Source organism: Paroedura picta, chromosome 5 (genome assembly GCF_049243985.1).
Source record: "Paroedura picta isolate Pp20150507F chromosome 5, Ppicta_v3.0, whole genome shotgun sequence".
NCBI classification, from domain to species: Eukaryota; Metazoa; Chordata; class Lepidosauria; order Squamata; family Gekkonidae; genus Paroedura; species Paroedura picta.
In genome coordinates, this window is record NC_135373.1 from 73,023,660 (window position 1) to 73,043,978 (window position 20,319).

Genomic DNA, 20,319 nt, shown 5'->3' on the forward strand with positions numbered 1-20,319 from the left:
TGCATTGATTTAACCATATATGTTCTCTTTTCAGGGTATCTTCCCATCTAACTATATTCACCTGAAAAATGCATGTGTTAAGAACAAAGGGTAGGTGTAAATTTTGGCTTCAAGTATTTAGTAAAGGCTGTGTAGCAGTGGAAAAAGTGCAGGTTGATGAGGTGGGTAGATTTTGAGATGGATAAGGATGATAAAATGCTAAGGAGTCTGTAGATCCTCAAAGGCACAATGGAGGGGGGAACGTGCCCTTTGGGCTGGTGCATCCTTACCATTTCTTCATCCAAGCTTCTGTCACACTTGCATTTTTTCTCTGTCTCCAATTGATTGGTGAGAATATTTGTGATGTTGCATATCATCTAAAATGTCCTTCTCCCTTTTTGCTGGCCATGATTTGCAAGCTATAGTTTGAGCTCACCATGGTTATTGCTGGTAAAATTCTGCAGTGTAGAGTTGGAGGTGGAATTTGCATACAGGGAAGGGAAAAGAATATGTAAGCCTTCATTTTCTATCTGCAGTCAGAAGACTGGATACCATGTGTCTGAATGGACCCATGACCCTCAAAGTATAGTTTTCATCATCCCAGAGGTTTAATTCTTTTTTTTTCTACACCAGACGAGTATGGCAGCCTTTTAGGAATGAAAATGTTACTGCTGATTGTGTACTATAAGTGTCTTTATTCATTCTCCAAAATCACTGAATATCCTGCAACATTGAGACAACCTGTCTCAAAAAAAAAGGCTGCTTGTATGTGATCACATTTTGTAGATTTGTTTTTCCTCCCCCAACAAAGAACTCATTATAATATTCAGAATAGTAGTGTCCACCAAGCTGACTGCTTGTTCTTTCAGTGCAACAACTGATTTTGATAGGAATTGTGGGACTCGTATGGTGAGCACCTTGCTTGGTCTATCTTCATTATTCTAAAAGGTAAACTTTCCTACAACTGGAAGTTCCCAAAACTGATTGAAATCCCATATAGCATCGTCGGTTTTAGCATTTGTATGCTTCTTTCTTAGTGCTACTTAAAAGTAAAATTATATGATAGATTAGTACTTTAAAAAAATCTGATTTCAACAGGCAATTTGAAATGGTTGTCCCAACAGAAGACTCTGTTATCACAGAGATGACATCAACTTTAAGAGACTGGGGGACGATGTGGAAACAACTTTATGTGGTAAGAGTGCTCTGGGACCCATTTTCGAAATATGTGTTGTATTTTCCAGATAAGCAAAGCAACAAAATATTATTTTTAAATTAGATATTCTATGAATAGTCAGGCCAGTTACTTAATAATATGTTAAAATACCTGCTTTTGGATGTGTCACTTTTCTACTCATTTTCCCCCCCGATGTCAGTATTTATGATTTTTGTTAAAGTAGATGGGACATCTGTTCACTTTTTAAAATAGAGATGACAGGCTATAATCAAGAGAAACACCTCTAACATTTGTCTCAGTCAGAACGTATGCAGTGCCTGCCAGTTATATAGAACTCGTTTTGTGCCCTGTTTGTTATCCAGAAAGCAAGTCAGATTACCCCACCTGATTAAAGTACATATTGTAACAAAAATAAAGCATAGCCTTTCAGTTTCACCCATAAACAGAAGTATCTAAATAAGAGCAGAAAGAAGTTTGAAATCTCAGTCAACTGGATTAATTTTAGATGAGAACAGAATGAGAAGATCGTCTAACACAAGTGTTTCATCTTTGATCTGAGATAACTCTTCAAGCAGATGTTTTTTGCAAAAGAAAAATCTGCTTTGATTCACAGAAGTAGCAGAAATATTGACTTTATAAAGACGTCAAAGTGCTAAAACAGTACTTTCTGGACAGCAATGTAGATTTCACAGTCCTATCACGTGTATTGTAAGAAGATTAATTCCCTGTCCATAAGCGTGCCCAGTACTTGAGCAATAGATCTGTATTGGAACCATTGGAACACTGAATGTCTATGGACCACTTGCCTGCTGATTTCAGCAGTGGGGTGGCAAGCACTTGGATCTCATGGTCTGAGAGGTTGTTATATAAATTAAATATAAATAAATAAACAGGCATATTGCTATGGTCATTCTTGTATCTTCTCTTGGTTTACCAACTTGGTTTCTTTAAAGCCTTTCCCCACTTTTGAGTGGGGACCATGCTGCAAGGTTGGATGGGTGCTTGTATTATTTTGCTTCTTTTAGTAGACTCTTTAGTGTTGGGCAGTGAATGCTTAATGTTGAACATTTTGATATTATTTTGATAGCCTGAATTTGTTCATTTTCTAGTCCAGATATTTGTAAAGTTTTATTTCATAAACTTGTGTGTTCAGTCTTTCTGGATTCTCAGTATTCTTTTGAAGCTTTGAAGTAGAGGCACCTAGCCACTGGTTTAACAAATCCTGTAATAATGTTGTGTGGCCCAGTCTGAGGTTATTCCTTAAGGAGAATATAGATCCTAAGCCAAAGTTAGGTGAGATGGTCAGGAGGAAAGGTTTCCCTTTTTTGGCTAGTTTGGATTTGATTTGGGTTCCAGTTGGAAAGAGGGTCACATTCATACTGAGATGCAACTAGTATACACATATTTTCTTGACTGTATATAGCAACATCACCTTCTTAATGTGTTGCCTGTTGTGCTCCTAGAAGTGATTGTGGCTCTGTCCAAAATTGATGTTGGATGATACCATGTGTTTGTCTAACTAATAATATCACAATGGCCTTAAATAGGAGCAAAAAGTAGACAATTATCACATCCGATACCACATTAGAGTTTTTGTTATTTGTTTGCATTAAATTAAAAGAACCTGGCAATTTTATTCAGCAAAGATACTATAATTCTTAAATTACCTGTAACCTATTTTCCAACATACTCAGCATACCTCTTGATATCTGAGAAGGCAAATGGGAGACGTGGCAGGCAAGGCAGAGTTCTTACTGAGGACAAGATGACCTTGCAGAAAAAAAATTATTCAGCTTCCACAACTTTTGTAGCCTAAGGATTTGGTTATGCCTTTGACAGAGAAATGAAGGGGACCTTTTTCACCGACTATGGCACATAATGAATGAAATCCTAGATCTGAGGCGCCAGGTACTAGTGGGCCATCTTACCCATGATAGAATGAAGGATGTCAAAAGGCACATCACAGCTCGCTTGGACTGGGGCAATGAGTGAGTAAGAGATGACTTGTTAAAGCACTTATGAAAGTGGTGATGACATTTGATTGCAGTTGCTTTGTTTATGCTAACAAGGAAATAAACTTTTCTGAGTGGTGGGTTTCTTCAGGCAAATATCTACCATTAGGAAGACATTTCCAATAATGGAAGGCCTAATGAGGTCCTATTGCCATATAACACTGACTCCTTTGGGCCTTGCCCATTGATGTGTCTACTGAGGTCTGTGTATGTATGAATACTCCAACCCTATGCTTATGCCCATATTACTTTCCTATATGATGGTTAGTATGCTGGAAGACATCAGTTCAGGATGAAGTACCTGCACAATACACTACAGATGTGTAACTTGCAATGTACACATGTTCCTCAGAAAACCTGGATTGCACCAATGGAATGGACCCCTAGATGTATGTATAAAGGAACATTTTGTGGTGGTGATTTATAAAAGCTTATTAATCTCCATTTGGAATTTTAATTACCTAGATTAATTTCATCAGATCTGCACCCTCACTCACATATCTTTTAAGACACGTATAAAAACTGGATAATAAAGGATACCAAGATTTTGCCAAAACAACAGAAGATTGCTTTCTAGCATCACAAAGAAAGATTACTTCCCTTGGGCACCACAATTGAAGAAGAACTTAAACAAATTTGAGTACATCCAGAGGAGTACAATGAAAATTGTGAGGGGTTTGGAAACCAAGACATTTGAGGAAAGGTTGAGAGAGCTTGGTCTGTTCAACCTGGAGAGAAGATGACTAAGAGATGATACAGTAGACATCTTCAACTTCTTGAAGGGCTGTCACATAGAGGATGGAGCAGAGTTGTTTTCTGTTGCCCCAGAGGGTAGGACCAGGACCAATGGGATGAAATTAATTCAAAATAGTTTTCAGCTAAATATCCAGAAGAAGTTCCTGAAAGTTAGAGTGGTTCTTCAGTGGAACAGGCTTCCTTGGGAAGGGGTAGGTTCTCCTTCCCTGGAAGATTTTAAATTGAGGCTAGATAGTCATTTCACAGAAATACTGTGAATTTAGGCAGATTGGCTGGGCAGAAGGGCTTGTGTCCGAGCTTTGCTCTTGTTGTCCTTTCTTGCATGTCCAGGAAAATTCCGATCACTACTTTGGAGTCTGGAGGCAAATTTTTTCCAGGCCAGACTGGCCATGGATTCTGTTTTTTTTTTTTGGGGGGGGGATCATCTGGTTATGGAATTAGGGTCACTGTAGGTGGGCAGGTAGTTGCAAGTTTCCTGCATTTTGCAGGGGGTTGGACTAGATGACCCTGGAGATTCCTTCCAACTGTATGATTTTATGATTCTACCTAATCCATTCTGAAGAGCATTTATAAACCAGGAGCAAAACCTCACAAGCAAAAAGCATTTGAATGCATGCTTTTGTTCATCTGAATACTTGTTGGGAAACACTGGGTAAATCAAGTATTGTTAGAAATTTAAGAACAAATAAGTATTTTTTTTCTCCATGTGTTTGAGCTTGGTAAACTTGTGCTGTATCAAATCCTTCTCCTTTTTCCCGATACTAAATGCATAATATGTTACCTTTTCGGTAAATAAAAAATTCACAGAGCAAGGTGTTGATGTTGAATGTGATCTGAATGTTGCTAGGTAGTGTTCCTGCTGATCTTGACAGTACCTTGCAGAATTTGAAAACCAGCCAGCTCATCTCTAGTCTAGACAGGCTACATGACAAAAATATGAACCCACTGGGCTTTTCACATTCCAATATTACTGTAGACTAGAGAAAGGCAGTACATCTTAAAGTGCATCAGCCCTTGCATTCTAATTCAGGGCTCCATCAGCTTCATTGGATGCCCTCAAGTTCTTGCATTTTGTGAAAATTAACTTTGATAACTCTTTTCAGCCCTTGCATAATTTTATAAACCTCTCATGTTCCCCCTTAGTAATTTCTTTTCTAAACTGCAAAGTCCCAGTCTCTTCAGTCTTTCCAGATAGGAGAGGTGCTCCAACCCCCTAATCATCTTGGTTGCCCTTATGACAACCCTACACCCTTCCCTACTGTGAAACAAAATTTCCAGCCCAAATGTAAAGTTGTTCCCTCAGAGATTTGAATTGCCTTTGTCGCATGGTTATCTGTGATATTGTTATAAAACACTCTGTCCCTTGGACATCCTTTCCCAGCCTTGGAACTTATTGGGAAAGTATAGAGATGTTTCTTTTAAAAAAATCTTGGTCAGAATGACACATCAGAAGATTTTATTTTACAAAAAGTGGAAGGGTAGTTGGAATGAGGGATCAATTTCTTTATACGAATCAGTTCACAACTTCTAGTTCTTAATTACTGACCTTTCAGATGTCCACAAGCTTTTCTGTCAGATATTAAGGGATTTTTTTTACACAGAGAAGTTTTTTTTTACTGTGTTTATCCCAGAACACACATTTATTTTTCTTTTATCTTTGTCTCCTGGAGCTCAGAGAGCCAGTTTGGTGTAGTGGTTAGGAGTGCGGACTTCTAATCTGGCATACTGGGTTCGATTCTGCACTCCCCCACATGCAGCCAGCTGGGTGACCTAGGGCTCGCCATGGCACTGATAAAACTATTCTGACCAAGCAGGAATATCAGGGCTCTCTCAGCCTCACCCACCTCACAGGGTGTCTGTTGTGGGGAGAGGAATGGGAAGGCGACTGTAAGCCGCTTTGAGCCTCCTTTGGGTAGGGAAAAGCGGCATATAAGAACCAACTCTTCTTCTTCTTCTCACTTGAACTGTTCCTGGTTTCTAGAAAGTATACACTCTCAGCTTGTGCCATAACTTTCTACTTTCCTGGATAAACCATTAGTCCACTACCTTTTGAGGTAACTAGAGCTCTACCTCACAGGCATTTATCTTAGGAAATACACTTCTGAAACCCCTTATAACTAGTCAGGGTCTACCTTCTCTTCCTTAGAAGGATTATCCTACCCATTTGGCTTAATTTGGGAGTAAACACCCAACTACCCAAATTACCTCTGCCAAATTACTGCCTTAGTGGACCAGATGCTGTATAGATTAGCTGTCTATCAAAAACTCTGTTCTCTTATTAGAATTTCTCCTCAGCTAAGTATTGGAATCAGGCCTTTCTCAAACAGAACTGTTTTCTCTCCAGGCCTAAGCCAGTATAACAGCTCCCAATCAGATCTGGCTGGCCAATCACAGGGCTCAGAGCACCCTGTAGCCCTGTATCACCCTCCATCCAGATTGGGTAGGCACGCTTCCTTGCTTGGACCTTTCCTGCCCAGCCACAGGACCTCCGTCTTTGAAGGGTTGAGCTTCAGACGACTCTGCTTGAGCCACCCCGTCACCGCTTCCAAACAGCTAGCTAATGTTTCTGGGGGAGAGTCAGGGTGGCCATCCATCAGGAGGAAGAGCTGGGTGTCATCCGCATATTGGTGACAACCCAGCCCAAACCTCCGCGCCAGTTGGGCAAGAGGGCGCATAAAGATGTTAAATAGAGTTGGAGAGAGAATTGCCCCTTGGGGGACTCCACAAGCCAGTTGGTGACGGCTTCTCTCCTAATGCTACCCTCTGTCCGTGATTCCCGAGAAAGGAGATCAGCTACTGAAGGGCAGTCCCTCTGATCCTGGCAACGGCGAGGTGGTGAGCTAAAATATGAAATTTTTTCATATTGGAAATATGGTGACATGAACTGCAAATGAGGCCACACCATAGGTCTGTACAAGGGGCATTATAATATTGGCCATTTTATTTTCAGTTCCTTTCCTAATATTTCCCAACATATAACCTGCTATGATCCCAAGATTTTTATTTCTCATTCTCAGCAAGTTCCAACCCTGTTAGCCTATCCTTGAAAGAAGGTATTTTTTGTTTCAATGTGTATTACTTTACAGTTGCCAACCCTGTACTTCATTTGCCACATTGTTACCCACTCACCCAGTCTGTGGAGGTCCACTTAGAGGTTTTCACAGTAGGCCTTGGTTTTCCCAGTCCTGAATAATGGTGTGCCATATGCAAACCTGATCTCTAGACTGCTCACCCCAAATTCCAGATCACTGATGAACAAATTTAATAGTACCAACCCCAATACAAATCCTTGTGGGACCACACTACTTCCTTTCATCTTTCCATGTTCTCATTTATTATTTATTATTTCTTATCATAACTGAATCTTGTTTCTTTTGCATTTGTATATCAGTAATCTTTTGTAAGAAATGAGAGTAGTGTTTAAAAAATAATGATGTATTTATGTAGATTCAGGTGGATAGCTGTGTTGGTCTGAAGAAGTAGAACAAAGTTTGAGTCCAATGACACCTTTAAGACAATAAAGTTTTATTTATGGTATAATCTTTCATAGAAGCATGCACACTTCTTCAGATATAATGGTAATGTATGTGTTGCACTTTGAATAATTATAGCCACTATATATATTTATGTCTTAGACTCAGTTATTTGGAGAAAGTTATAGGCAAGCTTGTTTAATTCTGTCATTTGGTTTTGGAGATTTGTATTTGATAATGAAGACAAGGTATTAAACCAATAAATACAACTAAAAAGGGGGAAGAAAATAACAACCCTACACAAGAAAGATAGACAAAACAGTTGAGACAAAGGAAAATAAATAAATTATAGTTATGCATAGCACTAATGTACAAAATAAAGTGCTCAAATATAATTTAGAAACCACAATCCTATAGTTTTCTATATGAATATCTAATCCTAATATAATATGTCCAGCCACAAATTATCAGCTACAAATTATTATCACTATGATTAGTACTATATCCTTAGATTCAACTAATTCCTCCTAAATATGCATTTTGGACAACTATTGCGAGTTCTTAGAATGTTTCTCAGTAGCCAAATAAAGTTTGAGTCCAATGGAACCTTTAAGGCCAATAAAGTTTTTTCAAGGTATAAAATATCATGTGCATGAATACTTCTTCAAATACAAGTAATGTATCTAAAGAAGTGTGCGAGCACATGAAAGCTTATCATATCACATAAAATCCTGATGTGTTTGTAATGATGTGCTGACCCTCTGATTGGCCCTTGGGTGCACCATCAAGAAACCTGGGGGGGCACTGGCCCTCATTGGGATGGCCCTCTCCCACTGAGGACCAGTCAGAGGCTCTTCCCCACCACCCGTCTCCCATTTCTATCATGCGGAGCTGGCAGGAAGCTGTGTGGCTCCGCAATCAGCTAGCATCCCTCCTCGTCACCTGTGGGGCTGTGTAGACTAGCTGCTTCTTCCTTGGAGACCGCTTCGGTATCCACCACCTTCTCCCTGCCTGCAGTGGCTGGGAATGCCTGCCATCTCCTTGTAGACCTACTCTGCCTTCTTGCCACTGGTGGGAAATGCGAGGCCGTCCACCTCCTCCGTGGAGACCTGACAGGCCTTTCCAGCCCTCTCCACCACCAAGGAGATATATGGGGAATGTGTGCCCTCTGCGCAGGAGGCAGCCACCCTTCCAGGCCCCAGCAGAGGTGAGCATGCCCATCCATTCCTCCTCACAGGCACACTACCACTGTTCACTGCCTCCTCATTGCCCTACTCTTTCTGCTCCCTCTAGTCTTGTGCAACAAGAGCTGGTGGGATGGGGCAGCCTAAAGTGAACCTCTCCCCTAGTACCTTTAATAAAACATGGTTGGTCTTAAAGATTCCACTGGACTCCAACTTTGTTCTGCTGATTCCTACCAGAATCTATCTCATTAGCCAGACTCTTACAATATTTGTTTACAGACAACTGGGATTAGACTTGGTTCCAAGAAAGGAGTATGCTATGGTGGATCCAGAGGAGATCAGCATTACAGAGCTTTATAGACTGGTAAGTAAATAACTCATCCTCACTTTACACCAATTTTCTGCTCAGATGTCCAGTTTAGCTACTAACTGAAAATGTCAATTAGACCAACTTGTTCCAGGTTTACAAAGATACTTGGCTTATCCTTCTTCCTGTCTCATATACTGTGTGATGAAGAAAGGCTGGCTAAAGACTAGCTCTAATTAACAAAGATATATGAGTATAGGATACAGATTTCTCTGGAATTAATTTTCATCCCAAACCTGGGATTTTATCCAGGGTTGAATCCTATTTAGGATCCAGATTAGTGAAAAGAAGGCTACCTGCAATTGGTCTGGGTCCTTCGCTTATATATCAAATGACATCAAATGAAATTAGTTTCAAACAGCTATTCCTTTTTATCATTCTGAACAAGGAGAAAGGAGGGATAACCAGGAGTGCGTGTGGGCTCAAAACAAGCTGGGTTTTGTGCACATGGTTATTTAATTGTGTTCACAGAAACAGCTGAGAGTTTCACTCTGTTCTTTAAATACAAAGAAAGCTGCTGCAAATTGACACCAGGTTGGTCTTCAGTTAGGTTCTAAAGGATTGGGCTTGCATTGTGGAAATGTGCACTACTACCCCAACTTCTCTGCATCTAGTGCACAGACCCTGAGCCATAGTAGTAAGACAAACACAGTGCTGCTGCAGTTTTTGAAAGCAAGTATATTTAAATGTTTGGCATGCACATATGCCTAACATCCCAGTGCATGAGCTGTGGTCTTTTGCTCTCCTGTCTGTAAGACTTCTTATAGGAATCTTGGATCAACTGGATTTCAGTCATAACACAGCAAAATAAAAATATGTTAATAGTTCCAATAATACAAAATAAAAAATAATTGCTTTGCATTAATTATGAAGCATGTGCAATTACAGAAATTGCTGTTCATAGAATTTAACTCAGCAGTAATACATTATCGGTTCAGCAGGATACACCATATCTACATTGCATTGGGGAAAAATCCATCCAAATATGAGTATATTTATTTTCCCCCCAGCAGGATAAAAGTGGCTTGAGGGTGACATTTTCATTTGGAAATTGGCAGGGGAGGAAAGGGGTAAAGACAACGAAATAGAAATGAATGGATGAAAATGATTTGAAAATTAAAGACTTAGGGCATCCAAACTAACATTTAGTGGGGGGAAATTTAGCCAAGTTCTTTTTCAGCCACTGTATTTATAAAAAGTGGACCCTCTGATTGTTTCTGTTGCTGCTCTCAACACCTAGATGGAACATCGTCATAGAAAGAAAGATACTCCAGTGCAAGTAAGCAGTCACCATCTCTTTGTTCAGATGAAGAGTTTGATGTGTTCCAATCTGGGAGAAGAACTGGAAGTCATTTTCTCACTTTTTGATAGCAAAGAGAATCGACCAATCAGGTAGTACTGCCATTCCATGGAAGCACGCTAGAATTTTGTTTTATCATCTTTTCTTGCTTTTACATAAACACAATCACTGGCCTTTTAAATTTTGTCTTCTGAATGAATGTTTTGAAATGTGGGACACTGAACAGGACAAGCTGAGTTCAAAAGCACAAATGGTTATTATTCTAACAGAAGACACCAGAGAATGTTACAGGATAAACACATATATGGTCAATGCAAGGGTGGTAATGTTCTATTATAGTACAGTTTATTGATTCTGACATTCATCAAAGACCTGTTGAGAATATATAAAACTCCTTGTGGTGCAGAGTGGTAAGGCATGCAGTCTGAAAGCTCTGCCCATGAGGCTGGGAGTTCGATCCCAGCAGCTGGCTCAAGGTTGACTCAGCCTTCCATCCTTTCGAGGTCGATAAAATGAGTACCCAGCTTGCTGGGGGGGTAAACGGTAATGACTGGGGAAGACACTGGCAAACCACCCCGTATTGAGTCTGCCATGAAAAACGCTGGAGGGCATCACATGACCTGGTGCTTGCACAGGGGATACCTTTACCTTTAATGTTGAAGAACTGAAGAACCCCCTCATCTGGAGAAGCCAGGGCCTTTCCATCTGCCTGTGGGCATTGTGATTCTGAAGCATACATGGCCAAATCCTCCTGGGGTATTTTAAAAGCAGATTCAGCCCATGGCCAAGAATAATTCTGTGGATTCATGCTGTTATTATAAATGCTGGTTATGCACTGGGCCTCCGATCTGAAACTGCCACGGTCTTTCTGTCAGCTTGCAGCCCACGTGATTATGGGGCATGCATAGCCAGATCCTTCCAGGGTGTTTTAAAAGTAGGTCCAACCCACTGCCAAGTACAGTGTCATGGGTTCATGCTGTTATAAATTCTGGTCAATCAGTAGTCCACCATCTGGTGCCACCATGGCCTTTACATCTGCTTATGTGCAATGTAACTACAGGGCACACACAGTCAAATCCTCTTAAGGTATTTTCAAAATAGAGACAACAACAATAAGGCCTCACCACATTTCATGGCTCCATTTCTACACTGGCAAGGTAACTGAACAGAGGGCATGGATGACCCTCCCAGGGCATGTGGGTGTCATGTCGCATGTGCCAGGGTTTTAGATACCTCTTCACACTCATCCTTGAGGCTAGGTGAGCACTTCCTTCCTTCCTTCCTTCCTTCCTTCCTTCCTTCCTTCCTTCCTTCCTTCCTTCCTTCCTTCCTTCCTTCCTTCCTTCCTTCCTTCCTTCCTTCCTTCCTTCCTTCCTTCCTTCCTTCCTTCCTTCGAGCCAGTTTGGTGTAGTGGTCAGAAGCGCGGACTTCTAATCTGGTGACTTGGATTTGATTTCCTGTTCCCCACATGCAGCCAGCTGGGTGACCTTGGGCTCAACACAGCACTAATAAAGCTGTTCTGACTGAGCAGTAATATAAGGGCTCTCTCTCAGCCTCACCTGCCTCACAGGGTGTCTGTTGTAGGGAGAAGAAAGGGAAGACCACCGACTATAAGCTGCTTTGAAACTCCCTCGGGAAGAGAAAAGTGGCATATAAGAACCAACTCTTCTTCTCATTTTCCATCCAAGTTACATAACCACACACCCATCCCTTCCAACTCATACCACTGGAAAGGGAATTGCTGGACATAATGACAACAAACATGCCAATATGGTGTGTTTGGGTGTGTGTCTTAGTTCTAGCCAAACTTAAATTTCACTGCAAAAACTGGCCATCCTCTTCCAGTCACACTGTTGGCAAGGAGAGCGCGGTGTGAGGTCAAGGTCAACACCCCAAGGCAAACTGACCCCTAGTTCCCAGAGCAAATTGTATTCTTTCCTGTGGATGCTTTCACTGTCCTGACCACAGTTCTCTTACATCCATCCACTTTTGTCTACACTGCTTTCAGCATTAGTTTCAGGGCCTACCATCCATCCCTTTCTCTCCTTGTCCTTGGGCTTTGGTCATTTATTGTTGTAGCAATGCAGTAGGGTACAGGGTCTGACTGTCATCACTGCCCCCCCCCCAAGGTGATTGGCATGATTGCATGGCCAAGATCCATGTTAGGGATTTGTCCTGAAGTTTGGATATTTTTTTCTATTTCCTTTTATTTCCCTCTATTCACTTGGAGCCTGACTCGTCACTTCCCCTTGTATAATGAGCAGTGCAGTTACTAGATGCAGACTATCGAGTTGTTGTCAAGATCGAACAGTGCATGTGGGCCAACACATTATGGTGGCATGAGCCATGGCACCCTCAGTTGTGGGTTCCTGTGGTGTCTGCAATGGCCTGGGATCTTCATGGTAAGACATCTTTAATACACATTACTGGCCAGGAGTCATTGCTGACACATCTTCAGGGCTCCTTTCAGAATCTACCATGGCCGTTCAGTCCACCTATTGGTAAGGTGATTAGGGGGCATGTCCCAGCCTTCTGGGCTGCTGGATAATGGGGCTATATTGTAAAGCCATTTCTGTTTTGCTTAGGCAGTGTTCGTTGCTTCTTCAGGTAGAGGGTCACATCACTTGGCAAAATAACGCCATCCTGCTTGCAACGTGTGTGTGGATCATTGCATCCCAACATTCAAGTTGACTCTAGGAAGATAGTGGTACATACATGGCTAGTCCCCTTGACCTTGGTGGGAGGTTATACGTGGGAACTCGCAAACACCTGTAACCTTGAGGTTGGTTCCCAGATCCTGGGCATTGCCAGGATGGTAGGCCTTGCCCTGTCCTACAATCACATTACCTATGATCAGAGGGTGGGCCCAGGGATATACAGCCACCCACTACCATGTGGGTGGCTCCTGGGCAGGCTAGGAGGGTTGGCTCTCCCCTGCAAGGTAGTCATCTTGACTGTGGTGGGAGGGTAGACCTGGGGAGACACAACCTCCTGCTATACAGGTTAATCCTGGGCAGAATGGGAGGGCGGGCCTTCCCTTGTTCAGTAGTCTCCTTGACCATAGGGTGGGCCCAGTGAGACATAGACAACCACAATGTTATGGGTAGCTCCCAAGCCCTGCTCTGTAATTTCATTTTCCATCTAAGATTGAAGGGTGAGCCCCAAGCAGGGTGGGAGGGTTGGTCTGTCCTTTCCCTGCTCTTAATATGCTACCATCATCTACTCTGTGGGTGGCTCCCAGGCCACGGTGGATGGCGTTGGCCCTATTTTCATCTGGTTGTTGGAGACAGGATGAGCACAGAAATAAATGTATATTTATTTCTTCTGTGTCTTTAAATACAATTTTGCATTTTATTTTATTTTCTCTATAGTTGATCAGTGCAATTTACTGTTTATGTCCTTGTTTTTCTTATTTGTAGTTACAATAGAGTGTGTACCATTTTGGTGTGCAATACCCATGTGGCTGTGAGTTTTTAAAATTGAAAATGCCTTTATTTCTGTGAGCAGTGAGTGCACTTTAGCTTTATGTTAATACTAGTAGTAAAGCCCGCTGAAACCTAAATTCAGCAGGTGCTAGGGGCCTGGGGAGCTTCTTTCCTCCCCCCCCAATCTTCAAAAAAGCTCCCCAGGCCCCGATCTGGAAAAAAGCTCCCCAGGCCCCGTGGAAGGCGATCCGCGGCTCGTGGAGCCGCGGATCGCCTTCCCTGGGGCTTGGGGAGTTTTTTTCCTTCCCCCTGACCTTCAAAAAAGCTCCCCAGCTGTGTGCGGCTGCTGATTGGCAGTTTGGGGCTGGACTGACAAGTGGAGGGCCCAATCGGGAGGCTTCATGCCTCCCGATTGGGCCCTCTGCTTGTCAGTCCAGGGGAAGGGGCCTATCGGCACCCTTCCTCATCCCGGACAGGGCCTGCCCTCGGGGCCCTTACTGTTTTATTTCTTCCGCTCCGCCAGGAGGGGTTAAAGATTTATGTTAGAATATCTACATTTGTGAGATCAGAACTCTTAGAATTAGCTATTGTGAACAGCTAAGTAACTGCCGTGACTGTGCTCCAGACATTCTAAAAGTCCCTGAAAACTGCTATTTTGCTGATTTTTGAGCTGTGTTTTGTTTTTCAAAGGTGAAATGATATTATTAAATATGCACAATGTATGGTGAAAACAAGAGGAGAGGCCAGATTATTTGTAGTATGGCGCAGAAGTTATTTCCACAGAAAGGAAAATCCATAATATTTTCCAGGCTTTGCGTCCTCTGCATTAAAAACCATTAGTGGAATTTAAGCTGCATTACAAGCACTACCTGCTGAGAATATCTTCTCTTTATTCAGTTTTTAAAAAAATAATGGATGCATGCTTGTGTGAATTTGGAAGGAGGACAGATTCTTTTGAGTTGTAAATAAATAATTCACCAGCTGTCTAGATGGAATCTACACGATTAACATATTAAACTAATGCACAGTCCTTTGCAGTCTAAGTCCATTGATTTCAGTGTGTTTTAGAGTACAGTAACACTGCAAAGGATTCCTCTCTAAGCCCCCTCTTTTATCCATTCTTGTTTCATAGCCACTCAATGCTGAGAACCACATGGTCTGTGAAAAAGAATAAAAGCCACCACCATGTTGTTCTAATCCATCCTTTATCAAAGCAGTGGCGGTAAGCTTCTTCAGCTTTCTTGTTAACAGGACACTATGCCAATCATTGGTGGTTCCTACCCATCGTAAATAAATCTGTTGACTTGGTTGTACCTGAATTCCTTAGTGATATTAATAAGCAGAAATTTTGTTTTATTAAAAAAATGAATTGTGAAATACCTGCAGGAACAAAAGCTGAGTTCCAGAAAGTAACTTCAGATATGTCTAGCTGGTGGAATTCTCCCTATTTACATTTGTTTGTTATTCTTTGACCAGCAGAGTCTGCTACTACAAACTGCTTTTGAAATTCCCTTCACATTTGCATGTACACAAAACAAACCCTGGTTGGATCAAATCTAGTTTAGTTATGATGTCCAAACAAAGACATTAGCATGAAACCAGGATTTCAAACAAGGATTTGTGGTTGGTTTGTTCAGACTGTAAATCACTGTGATGTCTGGATTTTCAAGTAATGATTTATGGGTAATGCCAATCACTGCAACTGCCTGACCTCAAAGATGGCTCTGTACAAAAGATGGCCACACTGTTTGGAGGCAAAAAGGTAGACAAATAGGAGTTCATAAACAAACTGGGATTTGATGTTTAGGTCTGGTAGACCAAAGCTGACTGGGAAGTGAAAATGGCCCTGGGGCAAGCTAAGTTGAGTGCCGCCTGCAGTACTACAAACTGGCACAGCAGGGCCACTCAGCACATTGAGGCCAGCAATGGGCATTAGTTGACCTGTAGCAGAAAGAAGCAGTGAGACTATTTGAAGGTGTGAGAATAATAGAGTGCTCTGTTACACAAGTACTTTTAAATGTCAAATTGGTATAAGTTAGTCAGTCAGTTTATTATTATAGTCCTTGATTAATACAATAGCAAACACAACCAGGCAGCTCTAACTGAGATGCAGAAGCATCTGTTGCTTGACAAACTTTTTAATTCAGTTGTTGTGTATAGGTGGCCATGTTCTCCCTGTAGAATAGGAAAGTTTATTTCGTGCTGTCTGGTAGGCACCTCTTCTTCCTCCATCATTTACTTCCACTCATGCCTTACTATGGCTTTTTAAGCCCTCGCTTGTTGAACCCACACCTGACTTCAGCTCTGTTCCCTCTCACTCCTGCCTGCCAGGCTCAGTGCAAGCTCATTGGTACTCCCGTTCATGGCCATGGAAACTGTTAGCCAACCCTGTCCCACTGTTTGAGTCTCCCATTGGCCCTTCTCACCAGCTGTAGTACCTACACCTGTTGGCCCCATTGCAAGCTGTATTCCAGGTCCCATATTCTGAGGAGGAGGGCAACCCTTGGAGCCCCACCCTGTAATGGTGAGACATTAACATTAAAGTCGCATAATAGGATATGGATTATTTGTTGCTCTGAAGAATAATGAAGAAAATGAGCCTGCACATCTAAGTCAAGGAGTCTCTTTTCAGGAAACTGTACTTAGATGCTTCAGAAAGCTGAAGGTCATGACATATTTATTTTCTTATAACAGAATTGCCATAAAACCATCTATACAGTGCATATTTCCATTCTCTTTTCTCTTGCTACAAATGGATTTTTTGTGTCTTATCTGGAGCCTTCTTAAACTCCTAAAACTATTATGAGAGACTTTGTGTCAGTCAGTGAAAATATTAATTCTTATTAATCAATTAAAATTATTGCTTAAGTCTTAGGGCATTTTAATGCACTGTCCCATTTGCACATGGTGCTCGAAGGACAAATTTGTTGCAGGTACTGTCACTATGGTGAGGAAACATCACAGATAATGTCTGTTGGGAGCCAATAGAGCATCTAGACAGTGCATAATTATTGCAGGACCTTGGATAGTTCAAAAATTGATAATTCACTCCAAGAAAAATACAGCAAGATGCAGCTTTTCCATGCTAGAACTGGCCCAGAAGATCCAGTTCAGCCCTTTCTGACTTCCTGATGAATCCTTCAGTACTTCTGATACATAGAGCTTAGTGACTGAGATCTCTGAAATAGGACTTCAGGAAGATTTGGTTGACCCTGGGAGAAACTATGCTGCAGACCATGGTTTAGGATCCAGGGACTATTTTCTCCCTGAACTATTCTTCCCTGGATGTAATTGCTGCCTTGACAAAGATAGGTGCATCTTGTCTTGTTGATATCAAGGATTATCCCCATCATGGTCTGTGTCAGACCTGCCAAATAGGGACATGATGCACTTACTGCCTGTGCTTCAGATTTTGTGATTCAAGTAACAATAGAAAATGTGTCTTTGGAAAAGTCTTTTCTTTTTTGAAATGTTTCCGGCTGAGTCAGGAAGCCAGTTGTGTACACTTCAGAGAGGCATGAGACTAAAATAGGCTGAAACTTCCTCTGTGTATTTGAACTTCAAAGGAGACTGCACATTTAAAGGGTGTAACTGCCATTAAAGACTACAAGGAGTATTGTTGTTGATGTCTATATCTTGCAATAAATGCCCAGCCCCTTTTGGTGTTAACTTTGTTTTTAACTAAGTTTGTTTAACAATTACTATGACTAGAAAGGTTGGAATGTGGAATATTGTATTATCAATGACAATATAATCTAAGTAGAAATTAAGCCCGCTGTAGATAAAATCCAGCGGGCGCTACTGAATTTTGAAGAAAAGAAGGTAGGAAAGAGAAAGAGGGCTGGGAGTGGGAGAGGAGGGGAAGGGGTGGGTGAAGGGATAGGTAGAAGGGAGAAAGAAAGGCATAAAGGCAGAAAGACGGGAAGGGGGAAAGAGAGGAAGTGAGAGTGAGAGAGAGAGAGGCTTTGGAACGGCCAAGGGGAAGGGACAGAGGAGGGCCCCCCTCTTGGCCGCCAGCTTACCTGAAGGTCAGCATAGGGAGAAGAGGCGTTGGTCTGGACGGCTCGCCAGCTACTCGGGGGCTTCTGGCTGGGCCAGCGGCAGGTGCGGTGGCCCCAGGGCGTGGTGACGCAGGCTGAGCTGATGGCAGAGTGCTGCAGGAACGTGCGGTGCTGGGCGGAGTCTTGTGCTGGGCCCTGGTGCAGCTTTGGTGTGTCATGCACATGGCGGGGCTGGCCCTGGGCCTGCCAGAAGGCCGCAGCACAGCGCTGAAGCGCGTGCTGGCATCTGGTGGGGCCAAGGACAGTGCCGGTGCGTCGATGACATGGCGAGGGAGCCCCAAGGCCTACCAGAAGCCTCCAGCTGTCGGCGCACGTTACTGCGGCCCTCTGGCGGGCCGTGAGACAGCAGCCATGCGTGCTGGAGGTAACGGTAGCGGCCAGCCGTGCAGGCCGGCCTGGGCTTCTTGCTTTGTCAGGGGCTGGCAGAAGGCTCATGGCGGCGGCAGAGCACAGAGGAACTTCGAGTCAGCCCCAGGGGCAGCACCACGGCATGTGCGATGGGCAGAGGCTGTCCCCTGGTCTGCTGGAGGCTTGGAGGGTTGGTGAGTGGGGTGGGGGTTTGTGTCGGGATGGGAGCACGGGGGCGAGTGTTGGGGGGGTGGGGGCGTAAGATGGGGATGGGTGGGTGTGTGGATCGCAGGGGCGGTAGCGGTGGGGGGGTTGGAGACAGCGATGGGTGGATGGGTGGCTGGGGGGATCCACGGGGGGGAGGTGGTGGTGGGTTTTAAGTGGTTGGGTGGGGGGGAGATGGCGACGGGTGTGTGGGTGGGGTTGTTGGGAGGGGAGAAACCTGCGGCGAGTGGCATCAGTTCGGGGGGGCAATTTTGGGGGGGTTCCAGAGCAGAGAGGGTGGGTGTCGGGGGTGTAGCACGGTGCTCCTTTCCTGGTTTCCCCCTCCCCAGGCAAGGTCCCTGGTTCACCGCTAGGAAAGGAGAAGGGTGGCGGCGGCCCTGCTCCTTTCCCGGCAGCGAACCATCTGTGCGGCCAGTCCTGGGTGGGTTAAGTGGCTAGTCTAGGGTGGCCCAAGTGGTCAGTGGCCGCGTGCCTCCCCATTGGTCAATTGGCCCCATTGAGTTTTTATCACGGACAGGTCCCGCCCTTTCTCCGCCCACACAGCCCTTACTCCTTTGTTTTATCCGTTCCACAGGAGCGGTTACAGATGAAGCTGTAAAGAAATACTAAATTAATAACTACCATTGGCTTTGAATAAAGCAAAGCTTTAAAAAAATCTTTGTAAAAGAAAGTCTGATAGCCAAACATTAATTTAGCATGGCTAAAGATTAGAGTATTTTTGTCCCATCAATTACAATCAAAGATTGATGTACAAGATTTGAAAGTTTCATGTGAAATGAATGGTTTGTACATCATTTTGACTGGTTCATGCACCAAATATAAAGGCAGAAGTAGTTCTTTGAGTGGCTTCAGATCATAAGTATTATATGCTGATATGAAAGCGAGAAGTTTCTGGATATTCCTCACAACTATGCTAAAAGAAAATAGCAGTTCCTTCAAAAATCCAAAAGATGTGTATCCTGCTGCTACATAAAGAGTGCCAGTTTTATGGATGGGTACATAACTCTTTTTAAAGAATATGACCCAGTTCCCTTTAATGGAGAACTGTATAATGCTATGATTTGGAAAGACTGGCATATTTACAAATGTTGTGATAGATTGGTATATTTGCATAAGGAGCGTACCTTTGAATATATGAATTAAAATAACCATTATTTTAAAATGCTGAAGTATTACTATATGTAAAGGGGTTATGCAGATTTTTTTATTCTTTGTTTATAATGCATGTCCTGAATTTAACCTGGTTGGGTCTTATTTGACCATCTGTGATCATATGTGGAGACAATTTGACTTCAACCTTGCTACAGGGCCCTATTATGGCATTGCTCAGATAAGAATGATTTTTTAACTGAAAAAGCATTGATTTTTTAAATCATATTGTGGAAAAAATTCATAGAATCATAGAATCATAGAGTTGGAAGGGGCCAAACAGGCCATCTAGTCCAACCCCCTGCTCAACGCAGGATTAGCCCTAAACATCCTAAAGCATCCAAGAAAAGTGTGTATCCAACCTTTGCTTGAAGACTGCCAGTGAGGGGGAGCTCACCACCTCCTTAGGCAGCCTATTCCACTGCTGAACTACTCTGACTGTGAAAAACTTTTTCCTGATATCTAGCCTATATCGTTGTACTTGAAGTTTAAACCCATTACTGCGTGTCCTCTCCTCTGCAGCCAACAGAAACAGCATCCTGCCCTCCTCCAAGTGACAACCTTTCAAATACTTAAAGAGGGCTATCATGTCCCCTCTCAACCTCCTTTTCTCCAGGCTGAACATTCCCAAGTCCCTCAACCTATCTTCATAGGGCTTGGTCCCTTGGCCCCAGATCATCTTCGTCGCTCTCCTCTGTACCCATTCAATTTTATCTACGTCCTTCTTGAAGTGAGGCCTCCAGAACTGCACACAGTACTCTAAGTGTGGTCTGACCAGTGCCGTATACAATGGGACTATGACATCTTGTGATTTTGATGTGATGCCTCTGTTGATAGAGCCCAAAATGGCATTTGCCTTTTTT

At 42.9% G+C, this 20,319-nt stretch overlaps 1 protein-coding gene across 5 annotated transcripts in view; it reads left to right on the plus strand.

Moving 5' to 3' along the window:
• DOCK4 (dedicator of cytokinesis 4) overlaps positions 1-20,319 on the plus strand; it is a 320,430-nt gene that overhangs the window by 118,210 nt on the left and 181,901 nt on the right. For all 5 annotated transcript variants that reach the window (XM_077338508.1, XM_077338509.1, XM_077338510.1 and 2 more), the window contains exons 4-8: positions 35-90; positions 1,078-1,174; positions 2,996-3,144; positions 8,861-8,945; positions 10,189-10,340. In XM_077338508.1, the coding sequence (XP_077194623.1) occupies positions 35-90; positions 1,078-1,174; positions 2,996-3,144; positions 8,861-8,945; positions 10,189-10,340 (539 nt within the window). The remainder of the gene's footprint in view (positions 1-34; positions 91-1,077; positions 1,175-2,995; positions 3,145-8,860; positions 8,946-10,188; positions 10,341-20,319) is intronic.